Raw genomic sequence first — 25,765 nt, forward strand, 5'->3', positions numbered from 1 at the left:
ATGGTCGATTGGTTAGGCTGCATTATTCACGATGGGGTGCGGTAAGAATAGGCTAGAAGGGTATTTCAGCATGATATGATATCCCATGACATTATTGGATTCGTCACATAAATTGATTGCCATCCTCGTAGTACAACACCGCTTATGCTACCAATCCGCCAGCAGACGATTCTTCTCGCTTCCCCACGTTTGTGTCCGTATTCTGCTCGTGCTACCCGAGTCATCTTCCTCTTGTATCGTCCGCTCCCCGTCCCCAAACAGAGGCTTAAATACATAATCGTAGACTTTCCACATTAGATTCCGCTGGATGGTTGTTGCTGCCTCCAGCCACTTTGGTATCCCGCCGTCTTTACTAGCTAGCAGGTAACCAAGTAGCGCCAACAGCGCGAACGACGGCACCACCGTGAATAGGAATAACCAACGTCCAATATCTTGCCGCCACGTCGTGATAGTATACGACTCCAGCCGCGCAAGGTACGTCTGATAGTCATCCGGTAGATAATGCTCGCGGGCACCGTCACGGATCAGACGTAGGTACCGCGGGCTTGGCTGCGCATAGCCTGGGGTTCGTTGAACAGGTAATAATAGTTTCTGCCACCAGCGCTTCTTGTCGTCGCCACCGTCGTCGCCATCGCCGTCGGGGGGATCGAAAGAGGGTAGTTGTGGCGCATACAGGGTGCGCGCTAAGAAGGGTCTCGGTAACTCGGGAATAGGGGGTTTCTCAGGGACGTGGAAGGGCGGCGGCAGCGCTAGGCACGGCGTTAGGATTTCTTCGTAGGCAGTGCCCTCCGTGTGCACGATCCGGGTGTAGTCCTCGCGCGTGACCTCGTAGACCACGCCGTAGAGCCCCTTAGACCAGGACGGGTTATGGTCCGGAGGAAGCGAGGGGAGGAGTAGTGTTCCCGGAAGCTTCTCCTCTTCTTCTGCCAGCTCGTCTTGCCGGTCAGATCTTGCGCTGGTGGGCGGGGATGGAGGAGGAAATGGGGGTCTCGGCGGATGACCCGGGATCGGCGGCGTAGGGATCTTGCGCGGCGACACGTTTGCGAAGCATGGCTCCCAGTACGCCAGTGCCGGTAGGTCGAAGGCCAAATCGAAAGTGGGCACCGACACGTTGATCTTGCTTAGCGGCCGGATGCGGCGCATGCCGAGGAAGGTCTCGGCGGAGAGGTTGGAGCCGTAGGCGAGGTATAGGACGGTCGTCGGCGCGGACGAGGCATCGTCGGGAGAGCCGGGAAAGGCAAGGGCAAGACGTTCGGGAGATGTTGGTGGGATGCTCGAGAGAGGAGGAGGGTAGGATCTGGGCTGAGGCGCACGGCGAGGCTTGATAGAGTTGTAGATACGGTGGATCAAAGTGTGCGCTTGTTGAGACGGATCGAACCGGTGGCTAGGGTCTAAGAGGCCATCCTCGATAGTATCCGAGCGTATGGTCATGGCTAGCTATTGGGGGAATGTAACTTATGTACGCTGGGGAAATGCAAGGTGTAAAGTATAACTGCCTATGATCTTTCTCTTAAAACGATGTAGACTTCGAGGATCTTGAGGGTAGGATAATTGTTGAAGATTATCTTGCAGATGGTCGGATGGTCGCGATAGGGATTACATACGACAATGACAGGGATTGAGATACCTTGTACTCCATTACATAGGTACATGCACGTGTACACTAATTATCTCTCGGCCTGTAAGCTCCACGAATCCCGATAGAGGGTTACCTGATTAGGCAATCGATGTACCTAAGGTATCGAAGCGACAAATGCTTCACTTCTCTTTCATGGGTACGAATGAGGTGTTGTTATTTCGATAATAATTACGTCTATGGGTATGCGACTCGAGTAAAATAATTGTAGATTCCGCTCAATAGTATATTCTTTTTTACCTTATAATCATACTTCTCACCGTTGCAAAATCATTGTTGCCTTGGTTAAAGCAGCATGCATGACTGGGACTATCCAGATATGTACAAACAGCGACATTGCTTCATTGATCAATGATGGTGATGTAAATTAGTTTGCTCACCATCTTATAATAGTAGCTCTACATTTATCAAATCTCTCATATACACCCGGATAAGTCGAATTATATAAAAGAAATAATCTCGCTTGAATCCCCGACTTCATTTACTACTCCTGCTCAGAGATCCCATGTAAACGACCAATGGAAAGTGAGGGCTGAATAATGTCTAGTTACTCCAAAATTAACTTGGCATAGACAATAGAGCGCTAGGTTTCGATTTTTCCAACACAAAGGTCATGTTGATAAATGTGATCTATCAAAACCGTATGACTTACTAGGTTAAGGTAGGTACACATACAAGATCGATTCATCCCTGAAACTTGTCCCGACCGGTCGGTCCGTCGTTGATCGGTATGAATTATATTCCAAGAATGGAATGTGGACCTACTATTCTACGCTTATGATTCGCTCACCACACCGAGATAGAGAATTCGACTATGAGCCCGCGATATAGAGGCTCAGCCGCTTACACAACTCGGCTTACATGGTACCTTCGCCTGCTTCCTAGCTTCTAAAAAAAAATAGTCACAGAAAAATATATATGCGGCTGAATTCGCCGTCCTATAATCACGATTTGTTATACCCTTGCATAGTAAGATCAGCCCTGGTTGCCGCCTCTTACCCCACGTAGGAATCGCAACAACATTGGGAATGGCAATTTCAATGGCATTATGTAGGTCTCAGGGATGATTTCGATAGCTTAACAATCTAATGCAACTTTAGACATCATGTTTTCTTTTTCCTCCCCCCCTCTTTGAACTTCGTCCTGCTTATTTTGTATTTCCCTAAGAGGCTAAGACGTTACCCGAGCGAGCCGGCGGAAATTACACTACCAGGGTCTTGGGCACATCAGCTCGGCGGTCAACGAGGCATCAAATCAGTGCCTCACAATCATGTAAGTGGTCAGCGGTGGAGGGTCGTCCCGTCCAGCCCGTCCAACGGCATTCGCTCGCCTATCAACCTTGGTTACTTGGCACAGAGGCCCGTTTAAGTCTCCGCCAGGACAATGATTGGTCAACTCCGCAATATATTTGGTTGTAGCACAGCGTAGATCGATGCTGTTTAAGGTGCTTTTATACGTTTTGGGCACTCATGCTTCCAGAGACGAGCTGAATGAGCCGCATTACTTATAAAATATAGAAAGTGTTTCAGTATAGTAGTGGCTTAAGGAATCTTGTGGGTTAGCGGCTTTGGATTTTCTTTTACGTTGTGGTTTTACGTTTTGATATCGTATGATTGTCTGCGTCTAGTTGGGCCGGAAAACGGAGCAGCTCACGATATGGCATCATTCTTCGGCGCACTACTTCGACTACTCTTTAAGAAGAGGCAACAAGAAGGCCATATAGATGAGGAGCAAGGAGCACAGAATGCCACGGAGGCGGCGGGTGTCGGCTCGACTCCTACCCCGACGTTGGGGACTAACTCTAATATTCTCCCCCATACTCATCAAAGCTACCTCGTACCCGAGGACAACCGTCTTACCCTCTTCCGCCTTATGGTGGGCATTAGTACTTCGCCGTATCTCGGCTACAGCGAGACTAGCCCCGTGGGAACCCGCCCGGCCGCCAATATCGGCATATACGCGCGTGTCGTACACTCAGAACAGAAGTCTAAGGACCGCTACAAAGTATTTTCAATCCTTATCAACGCGTGCTACTTCTTCCAGATTGTGGTAGCAGCATCGATCACGGCCATGGGCGCAGCAGGAGTTAGTCACGGGGCGGTCACGGCCTTCGGCGCCATTAACACCATCATTGCCGGACTCTTGACTTTCCTAAAGGGCAGCGGGTTGCCGGCACGTCTTAAGTACTACGGAAACGAGTGGAAGAAGATACGTGAATATATCGAACAGCGCGAGCGTGACTTCTCCCGTACGGGCTGTACACTTGACGTTTACGAAGTTGTCGCAGCCATAGACCGAATGTATAATCACACCAAGCAAGAAATCGAAATGAATACACCGGATAGTTACACATCGGTAACAAGGAATGTGCGAAACTTCAGAGACAGCAGCGATAATATTGTGGACATCTCGAGGATGGACGGCCTAGCGCACAAACTGGCAGCGAATTTGGAAACCAAGGCGCAGGATGTTACGAATCACGTTCGCGAGCGAGGAGGGCAGATGCAAGAGGCTGCTGCTAGGGAAGTCGAGCGCCACGCGGCATATCTAGATCGCGAGGTCGCGGAGCGGCGCGCACAGGCAGTTCGAGCAGTCGATGAAAGCCAACGTGAGATATCGAACCAGAAGGATCGGATAGAACAGGCTGGAGCACAAGTCGTGAGAGACGTGGACGAGACGCAGAGGGCGGCGGTAGGGGAAATGAGAGCAGCGGCCTCTGCTCAGGTGCAGAGAGTTGCCGACAAGATAGGCCAGCAAGGCCAGCATCACGATCCAAGACACGAAGAAGATGAGAAGTAATGCGGGTCGAGGGAAATGAATAACTAGCTAAAATATTTTAATGCTCCGAGATATCCCGTACTTTAGATTGTACATATTATCGAAATAACTCTGCATAATATTGTTGCATAATACAATTCTCACAAATGATAATTATTACTTTATTACCTAAATGATGCCCTTCCCGCCCCCCAATATATCGACCCGTATGCATCTCTCAGCCCAATCTCTTAGCGATATACCGATGTCTATCGGAAGCAAAGACAATAATATTTCCCACAAGTCACAAGATCCATAAGCGGTTGCTTGTAAGATCATTATGAGAAATACGTAGAGGGATGGGGGGCAAAAGGCAGGATGCCAAAGCCAATATCGAAAACGAGTAACCAGATAGATTTCGTAAAGACATGGTCAGAATTTTTTACGCGTTTTTTTAACTATTGCACAAGATCGAATTTATCTGTGCGGTATCCCTCTCAAAGCACTTAGAGTTATATCTTGGGCTAAAGGAGATAGGTAAATATAGTTCTCTATTTAGTACATCTGTGATAGGTATTAGAGTTTGCAAGCGAAGAGTTATCTTCATAAGTTATAACTAAGGCAGCCGTAAGTTAAGTAAAAGCTGAAGATTTATAGTTTATTATTAGTTACTAGCTATAGTATTGAAGCTTACCATCGCCAGGTTCAACTCTACCCTGTAAATTGCAATCAGAGGAAGCTTGTGTTATCGGAGAACACACGAATCCCACGAGGCCCAAGCTTTGAACAAGGACGCAAGGTTTCTTCAAGGTCATCAACAAAAGAAAGTTGTAGTACGTGCGGACTGGTCCTACAGATATATAATAACAGAGGCCCACGAGCAAAATATAATCGCTATCACACCACAGATCACCACCTTCACTCAGTCATAACTTCCACACATTATGGATACAGCCAAAGCTAGTTTAAGCACATTTATGAATACCATGTCTCTAAAAATGGCCGGCGTCGCTACTCATAGGGTCTACTGAATACCGCATGGTCGAGAAAGGGTTAGAAAATACACCAGGGGCATTAGCTACCTAACCTAAGGTACCAGTGTTGCTCATTAAAAAGCCAAGAGATTAGCAGATAATTATTAAGTATTGCTTATAAACCTCAAAATAGCCACCTTAAAATAGCCAGCCAAGAAGAGCCTCCGACCAGAATAATCAATCAAGACAAGCTTCATACACTCAATCGATTCTTTACTTGAATTTAACAGGATGCTAGAACCCTTAGCTTTGCATTGTGATGGTACCAGAAACGAACACAATGAGAACGGTCGCATACGTCGCCCCGGCGAGGATCAATTCCGTCGTCTTTGACTTTGCTAAGCAGGAAAGTATAAGAAGATACGAAACCGTAAACACCATAATAATGATAATTCGGACCGAAAAAGTGCTGACGAGATTGCATATCATAACCGGAACCATTAGGAGAAGGGTTACCAAGACGATTAAAAGAGCGTTCGCAGTCCGCCGGACCCAGGGACCCCTATATATATGCACATTCGGATCGGTAGAGAGTTCGCGGGCTCCGGTCTATAATTGTCAGCCAGCCAGTCGTTTGGCGAGATATGGAGACAGATCATTGTAGCTTTCTTACTCTTCGGAACCTATGCAAGAGTCGGACCAATTTATCTTCTACCCACGTTTCGAGTTGTTGAATCCCACTGTCTGTCACTGGTGCTAGACTGACAAGTTCCCTCCGGCATGAGAGGTAGGCTGTTTCATCTCTGGCTAGACAGCCGGTCCCCTGGACCCAATTTTGAAGGCTGGTTATGTCCCTTCGATCGGCAGAATGTAGGCTCAGAATTCGACTGGTTCTTTCGACGAGTTCATCTGACTCCGTTAACGGCTGCGCGGGGGTTGTTTGGGGTTCTCACCATAGTCGGCCAGAGCCGCTTCGATCTTTGAAAGGGTAGACAACCGGCCTGGGTTCTGGTCGCATCGGTTCTTCCCAAGAAAGAGAAGAGACGTCTCTTGCTTGTCAATCTGGTCTAACTCATGCTCCAGTACGGATAACTGATCTTGTTTTCGCAAGAGGATTCGAGCCCTCAGTTTATCGAATCGACGAAATATCAGCCAGCCAAGATTTGAAGATAGAAGTGCGGTGTACCGAGGATACCCAGGCCGATACTCTTCAACTAGAGGATACAGTCAGATTTCGATCTAGAGAGGGATTGCAATCAGGCACACATACTTTTTCCGGCTTCCGGATCGTCCATATCCCAACCCAATTTAGTATTTTGAAGTGCTTGTCGTAATTTCCTTGCAAGGAATCTGCTAGAAGATTCAGCTGGTCATGGTATGCATTGAGCGTAGCACTGAGTATCGAAGGTGGTGGTGTACGTTAGGCTGGAAAGGACAACCCAATATGAATACCTGACTACCTCCTACCTATATATAATGGGATGAGCAGCCAATTAATACTTATCTTCTTTTCTCAAATCGATTTATGAAGAGTGTTGATTTGATACCTACCAACCACCATGCCACACCAAGATAGGTATGCGCCCCCCTACCCCATCTCAGCCTACCTACAGAGGCATCTAATACGTACACGTTATGTAGCAACGATAAAGACAAATTCTTCTTCTCCGATGAGGAAGACCGTCCTTGGATCGACCGCTACGCTGGGGTGAGTAGTTCCTATGTATTAAGACGTCGCCTGGCACCAATTAAATTCGCATATAGACACCGGAATTTAACGTTGGGGATAAAGTCTATCTGCTAAGCTCCGACGGATCCCTTGAGGGCCCTTATTCAGTTGCATCTGTTTCTGGGCATAAGTGTACCCTTAGCCTAGAAAACGGCCAAGTTGCTAAGAATGGTGAGGAGTTCGAAATGGCGGGGCTTCAGGCTGCATGAATGTAGCCACGACCTTTAGACTGACGGTCACGGTGAACTCCTAATGGTTGCCTTCATTATATTAAAGAGGTGGGCGGGGTATGTCAGACGCTACAACAGTGAATGTGGTGTGCCTTATAAATACGCCTAATTTAGAGTGCTTCGGGCTCTTAGGCACTATATTCACAGCCTCATTATTCCATTTTTCTGCCTGACGTGTCGATGTGACAATAAATCATGCTTTTAAATCAGCCTAGTAGTGAATAAAGGTAGTGCTGTTGATATTCGTGTTGATATTTGTGTATAGGAACTCTATCAATCATCAGGGGGTATCACGACAAACCGATTCCACCATGGGTGAGCAGCACACTGCCAATAAGCATTACGCGATCCTCATTGGCATCGATTCTTATCCCACGGCACCTTTGACGAGCTGTGTACGAGATGTTAGTATAATTAAAGAATGCCTCGTCAACACGCTGTATTTTGTCAATATCCAAACCTTCACGGCCGGCAAGGATCTTGACTCCGAACCCGTAACGCCGCTCAAAACTCCGAACAGCTGGCCGACGTGCGGTAACGTAATATCGGCTTTGACTTCTATCACAACCCAAGCGAACGATGGTGACTTCTTTTATCTCCATTATTCTGGCCATGGTACTAGATCGGACCCAAGTTATCCTTTTTCGAATCATTCAACCGGAGACTTAGCGCTGGTTCTCCTGAAGGGAGATAAGAGCGGCACGGAATTCTTTCGTGGTCCAACGTTGGCTTCCCTTCTCAAACGCATGGTAGATAAGGGAGTAGTGGTTACTGTCGTCTTAGACTGCTGCTTCTCTGGGAGTGTATATCGCAATAGCGGCTGCAGCGTTCGGTATCTCCCGCCTAGCTCTGTGACAACCTCGACGACTTCATTTGACTTAAACGATGGCCTCACAAGACATGTCATCTATACTACAAGCCGAGATGCGTCTATGCGAGACAACTGGCTTCTGGATCCGGATCGGTATACTATACTTGCCGCGTGCGGACCTCATGAAAACGCTAAGGGGGGAGCAATTGAAATGAGCGAAAAAGGAGAACGATATGGAGCGTTGTCCTACTTTCTTTCCAAAACATTATCCTACTATGGGCTTAGAAGGAAACACATGGGCATTCATCGCCATCTGTGTGCCAGATTCTGGGAATCACGCGTGTCACAACATCCTGTTTTGTATGGAAACGGACACCAAGGTTTCTTCGGCCAGGTCGATCTGGATCATGACGTGAAGTCTATCTGCATAACCGAACATGAAGGGAAGTTTTGTATCCCCGTAGGCCGAGCACATGGCCTCCGTGACGGGGACCGGTTTGCTATATCTCCCCTAGGATCAGTAAACTTGCCGAGGGAAGAGAGAGACCTTATAGCGAAGGCGGGAGTCACTTGCGTTGGGTCTCTCATATCCGAGTTGAAGCTTTTGGATGCACCATGCGGTCTCCAAACAGGGTGGACCGCAGAACCACTTACTTGCTCATATCTCGCCAAATATCCAGTTCAATTGGGGACTAATATTTCACATCGTGATGAATGGCAGACGCAGTTGATGAGACGGTCTCTCGTCACTTTAGTCGACAGTCGTGATCAACACCCAACGTTCCTGGTTGAGCTAAGCAATAATGAATATGAAATATTTGATAAGCCTGGTCAGAAAATTACCAACCTACCCCCAGTCACACTGCAAGATCAAGCAGATCCCAGCCGCGTTTGCGATATTCTAGAACACTTAGCTCGATTCAACATGGTGAAGGACTTGACTAATGAGTCACCCAAAACTTCTTTTCGAAAGTCGTTTGATATCCAGATAATAGACCCGAATAGAAAGTCATTTGGCCCAGGCGAACAGATAGATGTTCAAGACAATGATGCTATCAAGATCGTTATGAGGAACTTGGGGGAGACGGTTCTGTATGTTCATTTGTATGACCTGGATCCTTGTTGGGGGGTCAAGGGTATGCTCCGTAGCGATTACGAAGCCATACCTCCACAAGATCATGCCAAGCGATTTACAGGATGCTCAACCAAAAAGATCAGAATGAACAATCCTCTTGCGACGCAGGACTCATGCGAGGATATAATCAAGGTTTTCATTACGTCCCTACCAACATCGTTTGACATGTTAGAGCTGCCCAAACTCCATGAGCTTGCAAAGAGGAATGTTAGAGATAGGGTCACTCCGAGTTACGATCACGTATCTGAGGATTGGATATCTTTACAATTTCCTATTCGCATATCACTGCCAAACAGTTAACCTGGTTAGCGACTCCTCATTCAACTCTACGAACTGCGTAGTTGTTGGATGCTGACAGTGGCTTACCTGCCTGCCTAGATACATACCTAGGTACCTGTATCTATTAGATATTAGAGATAGACATAAAATAGGCCATTCTACTGCAAACTACCTGTTCTTCTTAAGTATTTATACGCTATGTTCTCGATTCCATTGCAAATCTTTGAAATATTATAGCCCCAAGGTCCGAGGACTTAGAAAGGGGATTCCGCCTATGCTATCAATCTTACCCTACCACCGTCCTATTTCAATTTTCCGTCCAGCGACAACCACAACACACTTATGCAAAGCCCATAATAAAACCATCTAGACACCAAAATGAATGTAGGGAACCCAGTTAAAGCATCCCGATGCCTCTTCGTCACTCTCCGACTCCACCGTGGCATCTCTCATCCTCTTCTCGTACATTTTGATTTCATCATCGCGCAACTGTTTCACGGCTCGATGTAGTCCCCGACAGACCGCGACATCCGTCATCCCCTCATTTCGCAGCGTCTCGTATAGAACCCTCGCTACATCAACGCAGTGACTATCTGATACCTGCCAGAGAGTGCCTACAACGTGTCGAAAACCCGCCAGTTGAAAGGCGCTCACGAGATGGATACCCTCGTCAGCTAGATCCTCTGCCTCGTTTGATCCAGTCGAACAAGCCGATAGATAACTTAGAAAGGGCGGTCTCTTCTGAAGCTCCCGATCACGCAGATCTTCCACGGTAAGTGGATCGGTTTCCCAGTCTTGGAGAAGCAAACAGCTTTGCGAAGGCTCTGAGGGATCAGATTTTCCATGGCCTGCAAAATGGAATATCTGGCATTTGGTTAGGTGCTCCATGACATCGCTTTTGCGTGGCACGGGCATAACTGGCGTCAACTGGAGCGAGGGACAGAGACTGCTTAACATATCGGTTTCCCTCGCGGCAAAAGGGAGAAATCCGTTTGTAGTTAGCCCCGGCGTTTGCTTCATGGCTACTAGAAGAGCATGGTTAGATAAAAGTTTTGCGGGATCGTGCGGGCGACGTCGGCGGCCGTGAACCAAGGCTTTGATTGACGAGGCATACGATGACATGACTCTGTCCAGTGTGGTCTCGTTAGACCCAGATACCTGTCTTCCAGCCGCATGGAGTGGTAACCGACTTAGGAGTCCTGTAGGAATCCACCATACGTGGGGAAGGTTGCCAGAGTTAGGGGTTTTATAACCTAGTTCGTCTAGACATGGGCGGCAAACAACTTTCCACAGCCACTCTAACATTTTGGCTGTAGAGGAATCAGTTTTTCGAGGCGACTGAAGGTAATGAACCCATCTTTTGGCATCGAGCATATTTAAGTCAGGCAAGTTTAACACCCTGATCTGCGTTCTCTCAATAAGGAACGCATCGCATCGACATGGGCTCAGATTAACAATGACAATGGGATCAGGGTCTGCTGCAGATATCAACTCAGCTCGGTCCGGAGGCAACAGGAAGTTGTGGAACTCAGGATTAGCACGAATTTTCGTGATGAGTTCGTTGAACCTTTCATCCGCCTCACGACGTTGTTTAGCTTTCGATTCCCAGGTGGATGGATCATCGCTAGGTAAGACCGCTGGCGAGTTCAGCTCGTCTCGTAAAAATGAAAACTTGTCTGCCAAATCCGGGTATTTCTGCTGGAGATCTGAAATATCCGTGCGCATATCTATCAATAGGCCAGCAATGATACCGCGGCCAAGTTCAAGAAGCCTCAGCGCATTGTCGACCCCCTTTCCCGCATTTAGAGAAACCGCCGCCGCCAAAGAAGCTAAGCCAGCCAAGTCCTTACCAAGCATATGCTGCTTATCAGTATGCTTCAAAGACCGCGGGCTTATGGCTGGGAAAAGGTGGATGGCTTCCTCTAGAAGTTGGCTGGATTCTTCCCACTTGCATTGTACTGTCAAGACTTGGGCAGCTGCATAAGCCGCACGAACCCGATCGCGTGCGCCTGCGGCGTGACAGTCCCAACCCTCTTTATACGAGCGAAGCCTCCAGTCCAAATCATCTGCCGACTCGGTCACGTCATACCTATGCTCGAGCCAATTTCCAAGGTTGTATGCCATATTCGTTCTACTTGAGTGGCCTTGGGGTGTCACATCCAGTGCCTTACTCGCCATGTCAATGGCGCCGTTGAGATATTCTAAATTGCTAGTTTTAAAAAATCGATAGCCTAGGCTATTCCCAAGGGTAGTTAATCCTGAAATTCGATCGACAAGTCTTATGTGTGAGTTATCCAGTGCCCTCTTTGTTAGTTCGATAGCACGATCTGAATCGTCTATCGAATTTGTTCGCTGGGATCGTTTGTGATATTGAATCCCAAGGTTTACCATGTGAACAGTTTGTTGCTCTTGGTCTTGGGATGTAATATTACTTATTGACATTTTTGAGACCTCAATAGCACGATCCAAGTCATTCATCGAACCAGTCCGATCATACCGGTAACTTAGCCAAATTGCGAGGGTCCCTAACCGAGAAGCTCGATCGCGGTGATCTAGGGGCGTGGCATCTATGGCAGCATTCGACAGATCAATGGCACGGTTCAAATCATATATCGAGCCGTCTCGCTCAAATCGACGGCCTAGTCGGGATGCAAAATTCATTAATAGAACGGCGCGGCCAAGTTGATCATGGATGGGAATGTTCATGGCTATGTTTGAAAGCTCAATAGAACGGTTCAAATCATCCATCGAACCAGTCTGTACGAACCGGAAGACAAGTCCAGCTGCAAGGGAATCCAGGAGCTGGGGTCGAGCAGGATGATCCTCGGGGATTGAGCTGATTGCAGTGTTTATAATATCGATAGACCGGCTCAGATCAGTTATCGAACCAGTCTGCTGATATCGCGAGGTAAGGACTTCTCCGAAAAGTGCTAGCCGTTTGGCTTGGTGAGGGTGATTATGAGGTGTAGCATCCACCACCGCTGTGGTGATATCGATGGCGTGGTTCAGATCGTCTAACGAACGAGTCCGTCGATATCGAAGACTAAGCCGTAAGGCAAGGGCGTATAACTGTTGCGTTCTGGATGGATGGTTTGGCGGCATTCGATCAACAATTCCTGTCAGAATACTAACGGCACGGTCAAGATTCTCTATCAGGCCAGTATGGGTATATATGACTCCAAGGCAATCCGCAAAATTATTTCCTATATCTATATATGCACGATGACCAACAGGCACGAGGTTTGTTGCCATATCTAGCTTGTCGAGGGCGCTGTTAAGGTCGCTCATCGAACATGTCCAGCTATATCGGTTTATCAAAGCGGCCCCAAGGTTACTCATTCGATTAGCCAGGTCGGCAAGACTATCTTCGTGTGTGGCATCCACTGCCATACTAGACATGTCGATACAACGATTCATGTCATCTTCCGAATGGGTCCGCCGAGACCTTTCACTAAAACAGCACCCAAGACAGTTCAAAGCGGGTGCGTAAGCGGGATGATCTGAAGTTATGCTGTTCAAAGCCCCTTCCAAGATATCGATTGCACAATTTAAATCTTTCATCGAATCGGTCCAACGAAAGCGATCATGCAGTCTAGTTCCCAGAGAATTCAAAATGATAGTATACTTTGGATTGTCTGAAGTTATGGTGTTTAAAGCCTCGTTCAAAAGATCGATGGAACGATTTAAATCGTCCATCGAACCAGTTTGCTCGAATCGAATACCGAGCTGGATTCCAAGGCATCTTAATGGGGGGCGTCTATCGGGATGGTTTTCCGACATGATATCGACTGTCATTTCCGAAACTTCAATGGCACGATTTAAATCCTCGATTAGATCAGTTTTCTCATAAAGTTGGTTAAGCCGCGCCGCTAGTCTAACTAGACAATCGATTCGATGAGGATGGTCTAGCGGTGTAGTAGACTCTAGTTGCATATTCAAGGCGTTAATGGAATGCCTCAAGTCGTCCATTGAGTCTGTTTGGTCGAACCGGCGGCCGAGCATCATGCTTAAGTTTCCTAACCGACATGCTAGGGTGGGATCATCCTGAGGTGTAGTATCTACCATCATATTCAAGACGTCGATAGCACGATTGATATCGTTGGTTGATTCGAGCCGTCTAAATCGATCCCAGAGCATACCAGCTAGGTTACTTAGCGCCGTGCTCCTTGGTGCTACAGTTATCGCTTGCTCCAGCATGCGAATGGCCTCGTTTAAGTAATGCAGAATGCCGGTTTGCTGATACCTGCTGAAGACCCCGACGGCCTGATAGATCATACCATCTAGATCGTCAAGTATTGATAGATCTGATCTATATTGTCATATATTAGCACATGTCATCTAGGTATATAGGTCTTCTTTGTGGCAGCTGTGGATAGTAAATACCGAAGGGTATAAACAAAGGACAACAGCCCTGATATGGAGGAAGTTGGGGATAGGAGATAACTAAAGCCTACACATCTTGGGTATACGAATGTTTAACGTAATCTCCCGTGCAGCTAAGCCTGTTGGCTCGCAGTGATAGAAAATTGAGGATGCCGAATCTCCGTTCGCGATCGTGGTCAAAAAGGCCCAGTGCCGTAATCCATTGCTTCGTCAATTGCATAGCTCGGCGGAGACATTCGAATGACTGGTTCCGCGTAAAGAGAAGGAGAGAGGTATAGATATATAATTCTACTTGGTTATCTATTACCGTATCTTCGTGCATCATGGAGAGGAGGAGGAGCTCTTCATTGTTCATGTCACCAAGGTCGTTGATGATTTCCGGATCGAGGTGAAATAGTTTCATCTCAGCAGGCTCTATGGCTTGCTGTGAACTGTTCACGAGCATGTCCCTAGGTCTACGGCCTGTTAACTCCCCTGATACTGTAATATTATTATTATATTATTATCATCATTGGCATAACGTACATGGAGGTAGACTGGCCGAAAGGCCCCCAAGGCAGAGGGCCTGTAGCCATATGTCTGTCTGTCTTCTTGTATTGTTTTGGCTTAGGTAGGTCTCGGAGCTAGGCTGTGTGGATGTAGGGAAATAATACTTATGATCAAACATTCACCCCTAAGCAGGGCTTTATCTCAGATATAAGCGTGGTAAAGAATTTCCGATGTCAGCGCCCGTTTTACGTTGGGTACTGTTGCATATATTAAGTAACAACATTTACCTATGTGATTACAAGACACCTTTTGGTCAAGTGGTCAATCTGACAGCCTACCTACATGTATGTAACCCAACCGGCCAATTAGGTCATCTTACGCAAGATGAATTAACCCACTCTTTTATAGGGCTGCCTTATAGATTTAGGGTATCTCCTTGACTAGCATAAGGCTGAGCCATAAAGCAAAGGCTTCCCGGTGACCAGTTGTTCACTGTTCCCCAATTTTGTATTATGTATATTATATGTGTTACCCCGCCCTGGTCCGTAATATATTAGTATGAGTTAAAGTGGTAGACAAGTAGTTCTTAAGTGTTCGTCAAAAAGGCTTGGGTTCCTTTCCCATAGTATGTGTTGGGTATTATACTTAGAACTTAGACTGACAACTAATAATAGTTATATCTAGAACTTGTAAAATGAATACACAAGGAGATCATCTCTTCTTATATTTATCCTACCTTCAATATATTCTGAGTAAATCAGTAAATCTATATTTGAACATCTCGAATTTACTGATTCGCTGATCTCTCCTGATCGTTAGATCATAGTTTTGGAGTCGTCATCCATATAGTCCAATGATCGAATCACGTGACCCCCTGTGAATTCGTAACAATACGCAGATAGAGGTCTCAGCTATGTACATTGTTCACTTCTAAGAGATCTGGTTTATATCCTGCATAGGTAGTTAACTGTATGCGATACATGTAGTCATTGTACCTATAAACACCAATCAAATTTTTGCCTAGGTACGTGATATAAGTACCCCCAGGGAACGTTCAAAGGTAAGGAGATAATGTGGCGGATGTTCGGTAAGATAGGATAGAACAATACCAGAAACACTACCTACGCTACTATACTGTCTGCCAAAGCCATGAATTTTGCTAATCATTTCCTGTGGGGTTTCTTGGGGAAGACAATGAAGAAGAGTGGTACAGATTACCATGACAGGCCTTCCATATAGATTACCCCACAGAACAAGTGTATGCACCTGCCCACCAAAATTACTGGTAAAATGACACGGCCATTCTCTGCCTTATTGATTTTACAGAAGTTCAATTTCGTCAATAATTACAATAGATATTAGAATATTTTTACATGCACGGAATCGCTCAATTGAATCTAATCGATCTATTCCTTTTTTTTATAATGCGACCGTATCTCATTAAGTTATTATAAAAGTAATCTGTAAATAGTGGCATGTAATCTGTATATAAGGCCAACTAATCAGTAAATAGCAATACGTATACTAGATTTCCCAACCAATACACCGTATTTTATAACTGTTAATTGTTACTTATACCATCATATTCCTTGTGATGAGGCGCATCTAATGGTGTTAAAATTGTATAGAGATGGGGTATATTAAGAAAGATATTGTTGAGTGACAAGTCTTATACATACTATATAAAAGACCTTAGAGCCTCATACATTGTGGCCTGAGAAAGTTACGGGGCAGAATGGGGCTATGTCATTTTTCTAGTGGTTTTGGTGGGCAGGTGCATACACTTGTTCTATGGGGTAATCTGTATGGAAGAAATATTTTGTAATCTGTAATTAGTATCACTCTTAATCAATATAGAGATAGTGTTTAAAAAGGAGACGAGTCATTGAGATCCGCGCTCCTAGCTTTGCTCCCAGCATCACTTTCGGACTTGAATGTAAGGGGGGATCTCTCATAATATGTTGGTTGCATAGTAGTTGTTACTGCATAGAAATCTCAGGCTGAATGCGAAGCTGTAAAGCCGAAATATCGCCACACTGGGTACGAAATAGATATATCAACATGAAGTACATTGAAGGTAGGAGTATCGACAAAGAAATTGATCCTACAGGACATTTTGTGTTACCTCAATTAACTAATTGACAAGCAAATTTGCTTGGAATCACCTATCCGCGGTCGACCCAAGATGGATAATTTGGACAAATTGCAGTATCGAGCTGTCCATTGAACCAACTATCGTCTCCTGAGGTCATAATATATCGAGATCGCGAAATGAAACTTTTCAAGCGCTGTCTTGCGTCAGGCGTCGGCATTTTCCTGGAAGCAGTTTCTCTACTGAAGAACTGGTTTGGTTTTACGTCAGGTTCGCCGTTGAGGAGTAGGCTTAACATGTAGGGCTTTAGAGACCGATTCAACGCTCGGAATCTGTTGAAGCCGATGGCTGGAAGTCTTTATGAGGACTGTCGAGCCATAGTGCGATCTAGCCGTGTTGACCCAATCTACCACTGCACCTAGTTATACGATTATATAAGTACTAACATATCAAAAGGCTCACTTTCTTGTCTTAAATACGTTAGGTACGTAACTCTGCGAAATCCTCGAGCATATCCTTATAACTTATCAGAATGAAGCTTAGGATCTATTCCATATTAATATGATTTTTGGTATTTTTTCCGCTTAATATATCTCGAGTGAATCCTTTATAAACGGAGTACCTTTGTTAGGCATTTATTTTGACACCACCTTGCCGCGCCGTGTTGGCTGGCCACTTTGCATATATTACGATGCATACCTATAGATTATGCCACATCATGTTCTTTCCGCCCCTAGCACATAGCCCAATAAAATGCGCTGTGATGGCCCAGGATATTTGTCCACGCCCTCGGACAGCCAAGATCGTTAGTTAATACCTCATAGCACGTATTCGACATTATGATTCTCCAGAGTTAACTGCGCCGCCTCGCTAATGCCATCTCCGTTAATATATAACATGGATATAGTTATGCATTTTAAAATCAATCGCCGTGGACCAACGCGTCAACGAGTTTCTGCGAGTCGTAGAGTAGCTTGCCGAGTATTGCGGTTTGCTTCGGCGATGACCTAACCGGTATCACTGACTTGGTCGTCTTCCTTGTGTACGCTGCGAAAATTATACCGCGATTCGCCGTTCCGCCTCGTGCTAAATGCGTCTCTCCAATAGCATTTTGGGCTGTCGAGAAATAGTTGGTATAAAAAGAGCATGCCCACCCACGAGATATCATCTCAGGGGATGCGAGCTCATCACGGTACTCATTCCAGCCCCTGCGCCCAAGCATTTTCCTATGGAACTCGGCGTGAATTCGAAAAGGTGACCCAAATTCACTTAGACCATAAGCAGCAAGTATCTGGCCAGCCATTTCCAATTTTGGACGTACAACGACAGCGCACTGAGTGGTGGCATCGTCTACGTTCTGTGCGTTGTGTTGACCATGGGAAGGAGTAGATTGATGAGGATTCGAGCCGTCATCTTTGACTTTCGGCCCAAGATTTACGACATACACCAAGTCGAAGTTGTATGTTTTTGCGATTTTAGCAGCCCACATTGCCCCTAAAGTTCCCGATGTACTAGAGGGTGAATAAGTCAATGAGAGAAATTGAGAGTCGGTCGGTGTACGGGGCGGGGTGAGTTCTCCAGATACAAGATTAATGGCGGTAGTAGGCGCGATCGGCACATGTCGAGTGGAACGGCTTCTGCCGATAGGAGTCTTTGGTGAGAACTTCGGAGGTGGTGTTGGCGGTATATCGGCTTCTGGCATGGGAGTGGCGGGTAGACTCTCTGCAACATCTTCGTCATCGAGAGCATAGAAGTCACCAAGTGTCGGCTCTCTGATATCGCAACCGTTCGTTGAATATCTAGTGATAGTTGATAGTGAAGCTAAACTTGTAGATTTTCGCACAAGTTGTCGTTGAGAACTAAACGTTATTTCACCATGGCCATTATAGATCAACGATGGATCCTGGATTCTGGTTCCCCATGATTCTCGAACAGCCCGTACACGAGTCGAAATTTCGGTGCTGCGCCGAGTGGTAGATTCGGACGACGGTCGCGGCGTAAATTCAATAGGTGAAGATAAGCCTTTAATCGACGTTGATCCATGAATTGTGGTTTGCTCATACTCTTCCTCACCGTCTGATGCGGGTGGGGAATCGGGAGGGTGCGCGGAAACCGGAAACAGCACATGATTTCTCGTCGGGATCGTTAAATCCTGGGCTAAAGCTGCGTTTAGTCTTCGGGAGGACTTTCTGGGCGGTATGGCAACTAAGCCTCTCCTCGTCCTGGGAGAAGGAGGAGAAGATGATGTGGGGGATGGCTCTGAGCCTAATGATTCTATGCCGTGGTTGGAGAATCTAGCTAGGCGATTATCAATAGAGTCAATAGAAGTATCTAGACCGAGATTATTGAATAGTGAAGATAGACGCCGGGGACGCCAATCCAGTATGTTCTCCGCTTGGGACTCTTGGATAATGTGCTCTGATGTCGGTCCTTCGACGGTGCCGTCTATGGGAAAGGTTCCCGTATTTTCATTCTCGATAGTGTTATCGGGAAATCTAAAACGGGAAAACATCCCCATGCCGCTTGGACCCTCATCTTCGACTAGCAGTGATATTAATCGGACTGGGTCGCTAGGATGATGCCGGTGATTGGGAACGATGCTGATCGAAGATCGTCTTTTTAAACCACCATGCGGGTCGGGCAGACTTTGGGAGCGTTCTTTAACTACTTTAGACCATGGAACTGGTTCTTCCCGAGGTTTCATATGTGCTGATGTTGGGTGCATGAAAGATGGTGATGGGAAATGGGGACCACTGAGCGATTGCGTCGGAGTTGAGACAATTGACAGGTCTTTAGTCCTTGCTCCTCTCTCCTTATCCCTCTTCCTTGAAGTACCAAAAAACCTCTCTAGCTTCTCTAGCCCGTTAACCATCCTGTCCACAGCTTTGGAAGCTGTTAGTGGTTCTGGTTTTGCCATAATGTCAGCTTGTGCACGGTAGGTATTTGAGATATAAGAAAAATCGCATATAGCATCATAACGAAGTAGGATCAGAAAGTAATTTTACCTGATGGTTAATATTCCAAGCGCAGAAATGGCTAGTAGAATAAAGTGGGTGCTTATTCACAGGTGTGATCTTGTTTAGACGAGGTCGATGAAAAATCGTGAGTCAGTATGTAGTTGATGAGCCTGACTGTATGGGTACGTGGATATGTCTAATCCGGAAGAGGACGACTGGAGACTCCTAGCGAGTGAATAATGTAAGAGGGCAATTCGTGACGAACTGGGGCGTAGACCAAATGGCCTTGATGGTGTCACGAGTAGGAAATAATAGAGTACATCTCATCTCGAGGTCCGCCGCACCGGCATTGCACAACAGGTAGGCCGAGGGTTGGTATTAGAGGGTACAGCAGATCGGGCTCAAGGAATACCAAATAAATTTGAGGGTTGGAGTATAGAAGACAAGATGGATGTTGTGTTGCTTGGGTGTTTCTAGTGCTGAGGGCTTCTTTTTGACACCAAATTCTACGCATGAGAGAACTTGGAGAACTACCTGCATGTCTTAACGACGGCTGGGGTAGTGAGTACAAGGGATAATAATGGAAAACAGGACTAGATCATAGTGTCTGAGGCGGTTCAAGGCTGGTGAAGGCCAATTTCGGTCTATGTGCAGACACAGTTCTTAATGAGGGGAGCTCTGATAGTAACGTAACGGCATATACATAGTACAAATGAAGTGATACGATGAAAAGGAATGAACCAACCAATTGTTATTAACTGTATTCGTAGTTGAGCATGAGTACCTAATGTTTGACCACTAGACTAACTGACTGCTGAAAATGGGAATTGACCAAGATTAAGATGAATAAATTAGACCGAGTAGGTAGTTGTAGTTGGGGCTGTAATCGCGTACGCGTGTGTGGTCTTCAGCTCGGCGGGTAGCTGGGTCATGCAATCGTTTTTTGTGGGTGGCGGACGATGCAGGATCCAGGTACGGACTTTAGAATCTCATTTCATCATTTCATCTAAAGCTTTGCGCGGTGATGGGGGCTGCGATGTGGAAGAAACTAACCAGTCGTTTGATAGATACAAGGTAGCCACGACGCCATTGGTTGTGATGGCTGGTAGACGACCGGTTTGGGAATGTGGACGGGTTGGCTGGGGGCCAGGGGTTCTCAGCTGTTCCAAACAAAGCACGAGAAAAAAAAAAAAAAAAAAGTTACTCTTAAGTTCATTCTCAGAGAAGGTTAGGTAGTTACGACCAAGTCTGATGGCCATATACCATCGATGTGAGACTTGTCCCCCTTTCCCAAAGAATTTAGGAAGTCGTGGGGTACACGAATACATGAATACTAAGGGAGGGAGGACCCGAGCATCTCGAGTCTTCCGAGTACAACAGCCTTGTACACGGGGTTTCCGGTTTCACTCAATTCAATGGTAGGTACTTGGCTATTAGTAATGATTACCATCACTCACCTTGAGAATTGGACAGATGGGTAGGTCATTAGATACATAGACTTCTAGTCTGATTGTAGTCTGGAATCTGGATCTCTCGCAACGGTTTTGACGTAGCTATTAGCTAGCAATGGCTACAGGTGGTGGGTTGTGTAAGACAACTCAGACCACTCGAGCAGTCGAGCCGGGGATAAGCCAGCCCCCCTTATCCCTTCTTAAAAAGAAAGATGAATTGTGGTCGTGAAATTCGGAACGCTACCGAAGAGAGTTGCATAGAATTCGACAAGCCTCGGCTATCACGACGCAATGAGCGGTATGAAAAGCCAGGGGTGTTCCCATGGTTCCACGACAGAAGCAGAATCCCTTCTAAAAGACTTGAAAGTGTCAAAGGGAAGGGCGGAAGGGTTGGCAGTAACCTCCTAACTCCCGGTGTAAGGGAGTTCCCTGACCATACGCAGGTACCATTGGCGGTATAAAAGCAAGAGGTCCGGTGATATACATTATAAATTGAAATTGAAGCTGGAGAGGAAAGGTACGAAGTACGAATTCAGTATCCGTACTGGGTCTAGTGGAAAGTAAACCTTGGCAATGAAACCCGCTAAACTTAATTGGATGTTTTAGCGCAACTACGGCAGTAATAGTACGGATTACAACTGCAAGCTTTACCCAACTTCTCTCGTAATTGCATCTTCATCTTCATTACTTATTCCTCTTGTCTTAGAATATCGAAGGTATTCGAACATCCATGGAAGTTATAGATGAATTCTGTTTTGATAAAGACTCTGCATTGAAGAGTCATTGGTTGCCTCTCTGACCCAAACGTCCGTTATTGTCTCGGTCAAGCTCCGCCTCCTAAAAAGATAAATATCCTATCTACGATGATCTCGTCTCATCCTCAGTCACAACGTCACAACGTCACAACGTCACAACGTTCGAATAACTATCGAATGTCTTCTTTTCTTTTTCACTTCAGCTTCTCTCCGGATGTCGAAAGCTCTAGATCTATTGGTTCAGCTGAGATTTCTAATTCTTCTAGGTATATAGGTACACTGAGAAACCAGGGACTTGAGGAACCTTATCACGTCGGATCCCGCGCGTACGTAGGCGGATAAGCTGTACCTCATAACATCGCAATCTTCCGTCTAGACCACGCAGGAACCGCAAACTACAAGGAGATCAATTAAGCTCCGGGCCCTGCATCGGGAACCAACAGATACCTCTTTGGACTTTTTTTTTCTCGTCCCATCTTATTGGAAGACTGAATGCGCCCGGCGGGGTAATCCTTGACAGGACGCCATGCTTCGAAGACTGAGATCTGATAATGCTTGGAGAGTGTCCCAGCCGATCGGGTCACTTCAAGGTCAGCCGATATGCGTGAACCATCGTCTGCTTTGTCACATGAAGATGGCTCAACGTTGGCCAATCACCCCTAGATCCTGTCAAAATTCATATTTCAACAGAGTCTTTGCATATGCAAGTCGGGGTTGATTCACAATAGCTCATGGTCTACTGCATCATCAGGAACCATCGCCACTACAGCCGGCACCTGATCCGTGTAGTTAGATCCGGGTGATTTGCATGCTGCATTAAGCCTGGCATTGCTTATTTAGATAGGCTGTCTTGTTAGCCAGAGTCGACATGTCATACCAGACGTAATGTATCAGCTTTCAGGGGCATACGATTCATCAGCCACAAGAATCCTAGATTCTCAGTCTACCTGGTCAAACTAAGAATCTGTGGCACTTTTATTCAGGAGGTTCTATTGGAAGGCTATACTTCTATCAGCAGCAGCAGCCTTACTGAACGCCTCATCCGGGTATGGTATCAATAGAGGCGGAGGCTTCGCCGTGAACTAAATAGCCTCTCTAGAACTAACTGTTCTAGTAATACGCTAAGAACGGGTTAGCTCATGGACGAAGGACAAGGAGCTCCCGCGGTTCTCATACGTCGTACGTCTCCGGGCTTTATGTCTCGGTGCACGGTAAGCTGCGTTCACGAACCAATGAGTCTCGAATGGAAGCGAAAGGCCCGATCGGTTGACTTATTAATTTAGTGGACGAACAACCCAAGCTCCATATGCCCTTATTACCCCCATGCTAGGTTTGTCTCCAAATCTACACGGATGCATCATCCCGTGACAGTTGTGCTAGAGTACTACGGTCTTAAAGTCAATTAGAGGTATCACCTCAATTTCGACCTTAGGTGTATCGATTCTCGAGTCTAATACTCACTTTTATGACGAAAGGCTTCTCTGGGGGTCAGTTACATATACATTCTAAGACCGTATTTTCCTCTTTCTCCCACATCCTTTAACTCTTCTCGTATCATTAACTATATCATTAACTATACCTCCCTTCTAAATTACTTCGTCTCACTCAGGGCCAAGTCCGTGCGTGCGTGCGCTAAACATTATTCCGAATAGGATGGTTTCGCAATCCACAGCAGAAGCATGTGGATGCTAATGAATCTCCGAAATTTGGAGCTGTCACAGAGTACCTACACAAACACGGCAGATTGTAGAATCCGTTTGGACTCGAAGTTTTGAAATTGAGTGCCACAAATCTCGAAGACCAGTCTTACTATAACTCAATGTGTATTTCGCGGGAGCTTAGGTAGAGAAGCAAACTCTCTTGCTAGGACGTATTCTAATCACATACCTAGATGTAGTAGCTGTATTTCGACGTTGCGTCTAAGTTGCGTTCAGTTTCTGGATATTATGCTCCCGTGCGATTGAGTATCGCAAGATTGTTGCACGGGGCGTTGACGTTTGTCATGAGTTACAAAGCATGATCACACTGCATTTCGATGCCTCCCTGACATACAACTAATTGCTATGTAGCTTGTATGCGGCAAGGAGCTGTATATCATGGTCACGTGTACCATTAGTTCTCTACTGAAACTACCTACATATAGCCTATATACAAGTAAATATTTGGTCGAACTGTGCTAAATCACCCCATATGATATATATCGGGTTAAATTCCAGGCCATACCAGCCTGACAGTTTTGGATGAGCTGTCCTGATACGGCAACGCTAATTGAATATTGTTTTCATACTAGAAAGTCTCTTGGCTCACAGTCGTGGCTGCGTCGTTGCTCCTAGATTGCGGCTCGTTCTAACTGCAGCTAATTAGTATCGAGAGGGGATGAGATGAAATAAGGTAGGTAGTCTATGATGTAGATAGGTACCTAACATACCTTTGCTTCCCAGTCGGTTCCCCGATCACGTTTAAGAATGCTGTGTGGACCTCATCCGTCAGATCACTAGCCTGTAAACTCCTACCCTTCTTCTCAAAGGCAAGGCGGGAGCATTCCTACGAAGCACAAGTTAGTTAGCAAGGAAAGCTCAGCTCGGATTCATTCGTTTCTCAAGGCAAGCTTACCCTCGTGATAGCCGCGCCTCCGAAGGCAGCTAATCCGAGCGTCTCTGCCTCGCTGAGGTTGCCGCCGTGGTCCCAGATCTTTTCCAGGTACGCATGTCTCCAGGCCAAGAACGTCGCAATACTTCCCGTCAGCGTGTCTCCCTGTCCGCCGCTTCGCTTATACCCGCCTTGCAGGTCGACTACCAGCGTCGTTTCGCCGTTACTAATGAAGTCGTTGCCGCCCTTCTGCACGATCGTCACGCCGCCGAGCGCGCGCGATAGCGCCTCAACTTGGTTAGGCGAGTCTGCTCCGCTACTCGCCTCTTCGCTCTGCGACGACGAGTCCCTCTTGATGCCCTTCCACAGCCGCCCGAACTCGACTACGTTCGGCGTGAGCACCACCTCCCGCCAGCCTATTACCAGCTCGGGCGTCTTGAGTACGATAAGCAATGCGTCTGCGTCTAGGACTACGGGCATCTTGCGCTCGCGCGCTGCGGCGAGTACTTTGGCACAAGTCTCCTGCATCAGCGGATCCCGTCCCAGTCCCGGCCCTACGACGAGCACATGTAGCCGCGGCAGCATATCGATGATCTTGCTAGAGACTTGTGCGGGGTCCGTGTCGGCGGGGGAGCTCGAGTGGGAGCCCGGAGGAGGAGACTGGCGCATGAGCGGGTGCACCATCAAGTTCGGGCTATACGTCTTGATCACGGCGGCGGCACCGGGGGTGCATATGACGTGGGACTGGGAAGAACAAGTCTCGAATCAGCTTTGCCGCGCTCTCTTAATCGTAAAGCTATATACTAAAGAAACCAGTGCTACATACCATATCGCAGCCCAGGCGAGCACTCGCCATAGCAGAGAAATACGGCGCGCCAGTATAATCCTCGCTACCGCCGATAACAGCCACGCGACCCAATTGACCTAGAGTAGAATATCCCAGCGGTCAGCACTGAATTCCTCGGCCATTGGTAGCTCTGCTATAGCTACCTAAGGTAGTTGACGAGAAGCAAAACCACATCCATCCATCCCACTTCTCCAGCTACGCCATAGAAAACCCCATTCGTAAATAAACCTACCTACCTTTATGGAACTTCTCCAGCATCGGCGGTACAAGCTGGCGCACCTTGCCTATTACCTCGCGCGTAGCCGGCGACATCTTCTCGGCGGTCTCGGAGCTCATGTCTTTCCTCTTCTGTGGTGGGGGAGAACGCTCGACGAAACCGCTGTTCGTTCCGATTAAACCGCGGGGCTGTGAGAATAATATACGAGGTAGGTTAGGTACCTAATGTAAGCAGAATACTAGATACAAAGACAATTACTGCTGAAATTCAAGTTGCAGAAAGAAGCAATCGTCAGTATTGGAAATGAATGAAAGGGGGTAAAAAGGTTGCATAAAAGTGTCATGGTTTAGTTTTATTTGGGTGGTGGTTGGAGAATTACATATCGCATGCCCAAATACTACATGTACCTATGATCAAACCACGATGTTCGATAC

General features: G+C 46.6%; 8 protein-coding genes across 8 annotated transcripts; 3 read left to right on the top strand and 5 right to left on the bottom strand.

Annotated features, from left to right (window-relative positions):
• Positions 1–16: 16 nt before the first annotated feature.
• F5Y00DRAFT_177189 (uncharacterized protein) lies at positions 17–1,594 on the bottom strand. Its single transcript, XM_048004946.1, has one exon. It carries the CDS (start codon positions 1,429–1,431, stop codon positions 148–150), a length of 1,284 nt encoding a protein of 427 aa, XP_047868567.1. The 5' UTR covers positions 1,432–1,594; the 3' UTR covers positions 17–147.
• Positions 1,595–3,292: 1,698 nt separating this feature from the next.
• F5Y00DRAFT_258489 (uncharacterized protein) lies at positions 3,293–4,435 on the top strand (the record flags this gene model as incomplete). The annotated part of the gene is made up of 1 exon (XM_048010713.1): positions 3,293–4,435. One exon carries the CDS (start codon positions 3,293–3,295, stop codon positions 4,433–4,435), a length of 1,143 nt encoding a protein of 380 aa, XP_047868568.1.
• Positions 4,436–5,670: 1,235 nt separating this feature from the next.
• Positions 5,671–6,662, bottom strand: F5Y00DRAFT_258490 (uncharacterized protein; the record flags this gene model as incomplete). Its single annotated transcript, XM_048010714.1, has 4 exons — positions 5,671–5,976; positions 6,041–6,276; positions 6,321–6,581; positions 6,638–6,662. 4 exons carry the CDS (start codon positions 6,660–6,662, stop codon positions 5,671–5,673), a joined length of 828 nt encoding a protein of 275 aa, XP_047868569.1.
• Positions 6,663–6,897: 235 nt separating this feature from the next.
• Positions 6,898–7,474, top strand: F5Y00DRAFT_227222 (uncharacterized protein). The gene is made up of 3 exons (XM_048006449.1): positions 6,898–6,943; positions 7,009–7,075; positions 7,132–7,474. The coding sequence occupies exons 1-3, from the start codon at positions 6,927–6,929 to the stop codon at positions 7,303–7,305; spliced, it is 258 nt and encodes an 85-aa protein (XP_047868570.1). The 5' UTR covers positions 6,898–6,926; the 3' UTR covers positions 7,306–7,474.
• Positions 7,475–7,637: 163 nt separating this feature from the next.
• Positions 7,638–9,710, top strand: F5Y00DRAFT_273192 (putative caspase; the record flags this gene model as incomplete). The annotated part of the gene is made up of 1 exon (XM_048013129.1): positions 7,638–9,710. The coding sequence occupies one exon, from the start codon at positions 7,638–7,640 to the stop codon at positions 9,570–9,572; it is 1,935 nt and encodes a 644-aa protein (XP_047868571.1). The 3' UTR covers positions 9,573–9,710.
• A 77-nt stretch (positions 9,711–9,787) lies between these two features.
• On the bottom strand, positions 9,788–14,337 carry F5Y00DRAFT_273194 (CHAT domain-containing protein; the record flags this gene model as incomplete). The annotated part of the gene is made up of 9 exons (XM_048013130.1): positions 9,788–11,809; positions 11,984–12,118; positions 12,149–12,387; positions 12,418–12,565; positions 12,596–12,620; positions 12,663–12,698; positions 12,729–13,143; positions 13,177–13,860; positions 14,006–14,337. 9 exons carry the CDS (start codon positions 14,335–14,337, stop codon positions 9,918–9,920), a joined length of 3,906 nt encoding a protein of 1,301 aa, XP_047868572.1. The 3' UTR covers positions 9,788–9,917.
• Positions 14,338–17,057: 2,720 nt separating this feature from the next.
• F5Y00DRAFT_177250 (uncharacterized protein) lies at positions 17,058–19,687 on the bottom strand. Its single transcript, XM_048004947.1, has 2 exons — positions 19,521–19,687; positions 17,058–19,419 (listed from the first exon to the last, which is right to left on the bottom strand). Exon 2 carries the CDS (start codon positions 19,385–19,387, stop codon positions 17,438–17,440), a length of 1,950 nt encoding a protein of 649 aa, XP_047868573.1. The 5' UTR covers positions 19,388–19,419; positions 19,521–19,687; the 3' UTR covers positions 17,058–17,437.
• Positions 19,688–23,579: 3,892 nt separating this feature from the next.
• On the bottom strand, positions 23,580–25,698 carry F5Y00DRAFT_227229 (Ribokinase-like protein). Its single transcript, XM_048006450.1, has 5 exons — positions 25,351–25,698; positions 25,094–25,191; positions 24,292–25,011; positions 24,107–24,222; positions 23,580–24,028 (listed from the first exon to the last, which is right to left on the bottom strand). The coding sequence occupies exons 1-5, from the start codon at positions 25,448–25,450 to the stop codon at positions 24,025–24,027; spliced, it is 1,038 nt and encodes a 345-aa protein (XP_047868574.1). The 5' UTR covers positions 25,451–25,698; the 3' UTR covers positions 23,580–24,024.
• Positions 25,699–25,765: the final 67 nt, after the last annotated feature.

Source organism: Daldinia vernicosa (assembly GCF_022497035.1).
Source record: "Daldinia vernicosa strain CBS 139.73 unplaced genomic scaffold F5Y00scaffold_6, whole genome shotgun sequence".
In the NCBI taxonomy this organism is placed as follows: domain Eukaryota; kingdom Fungi; phylum Ascomycota; class Sordariomycetes; order Xylariales; family Hypoxylaceae; genus Daldinia; species Daldinia vernicosa.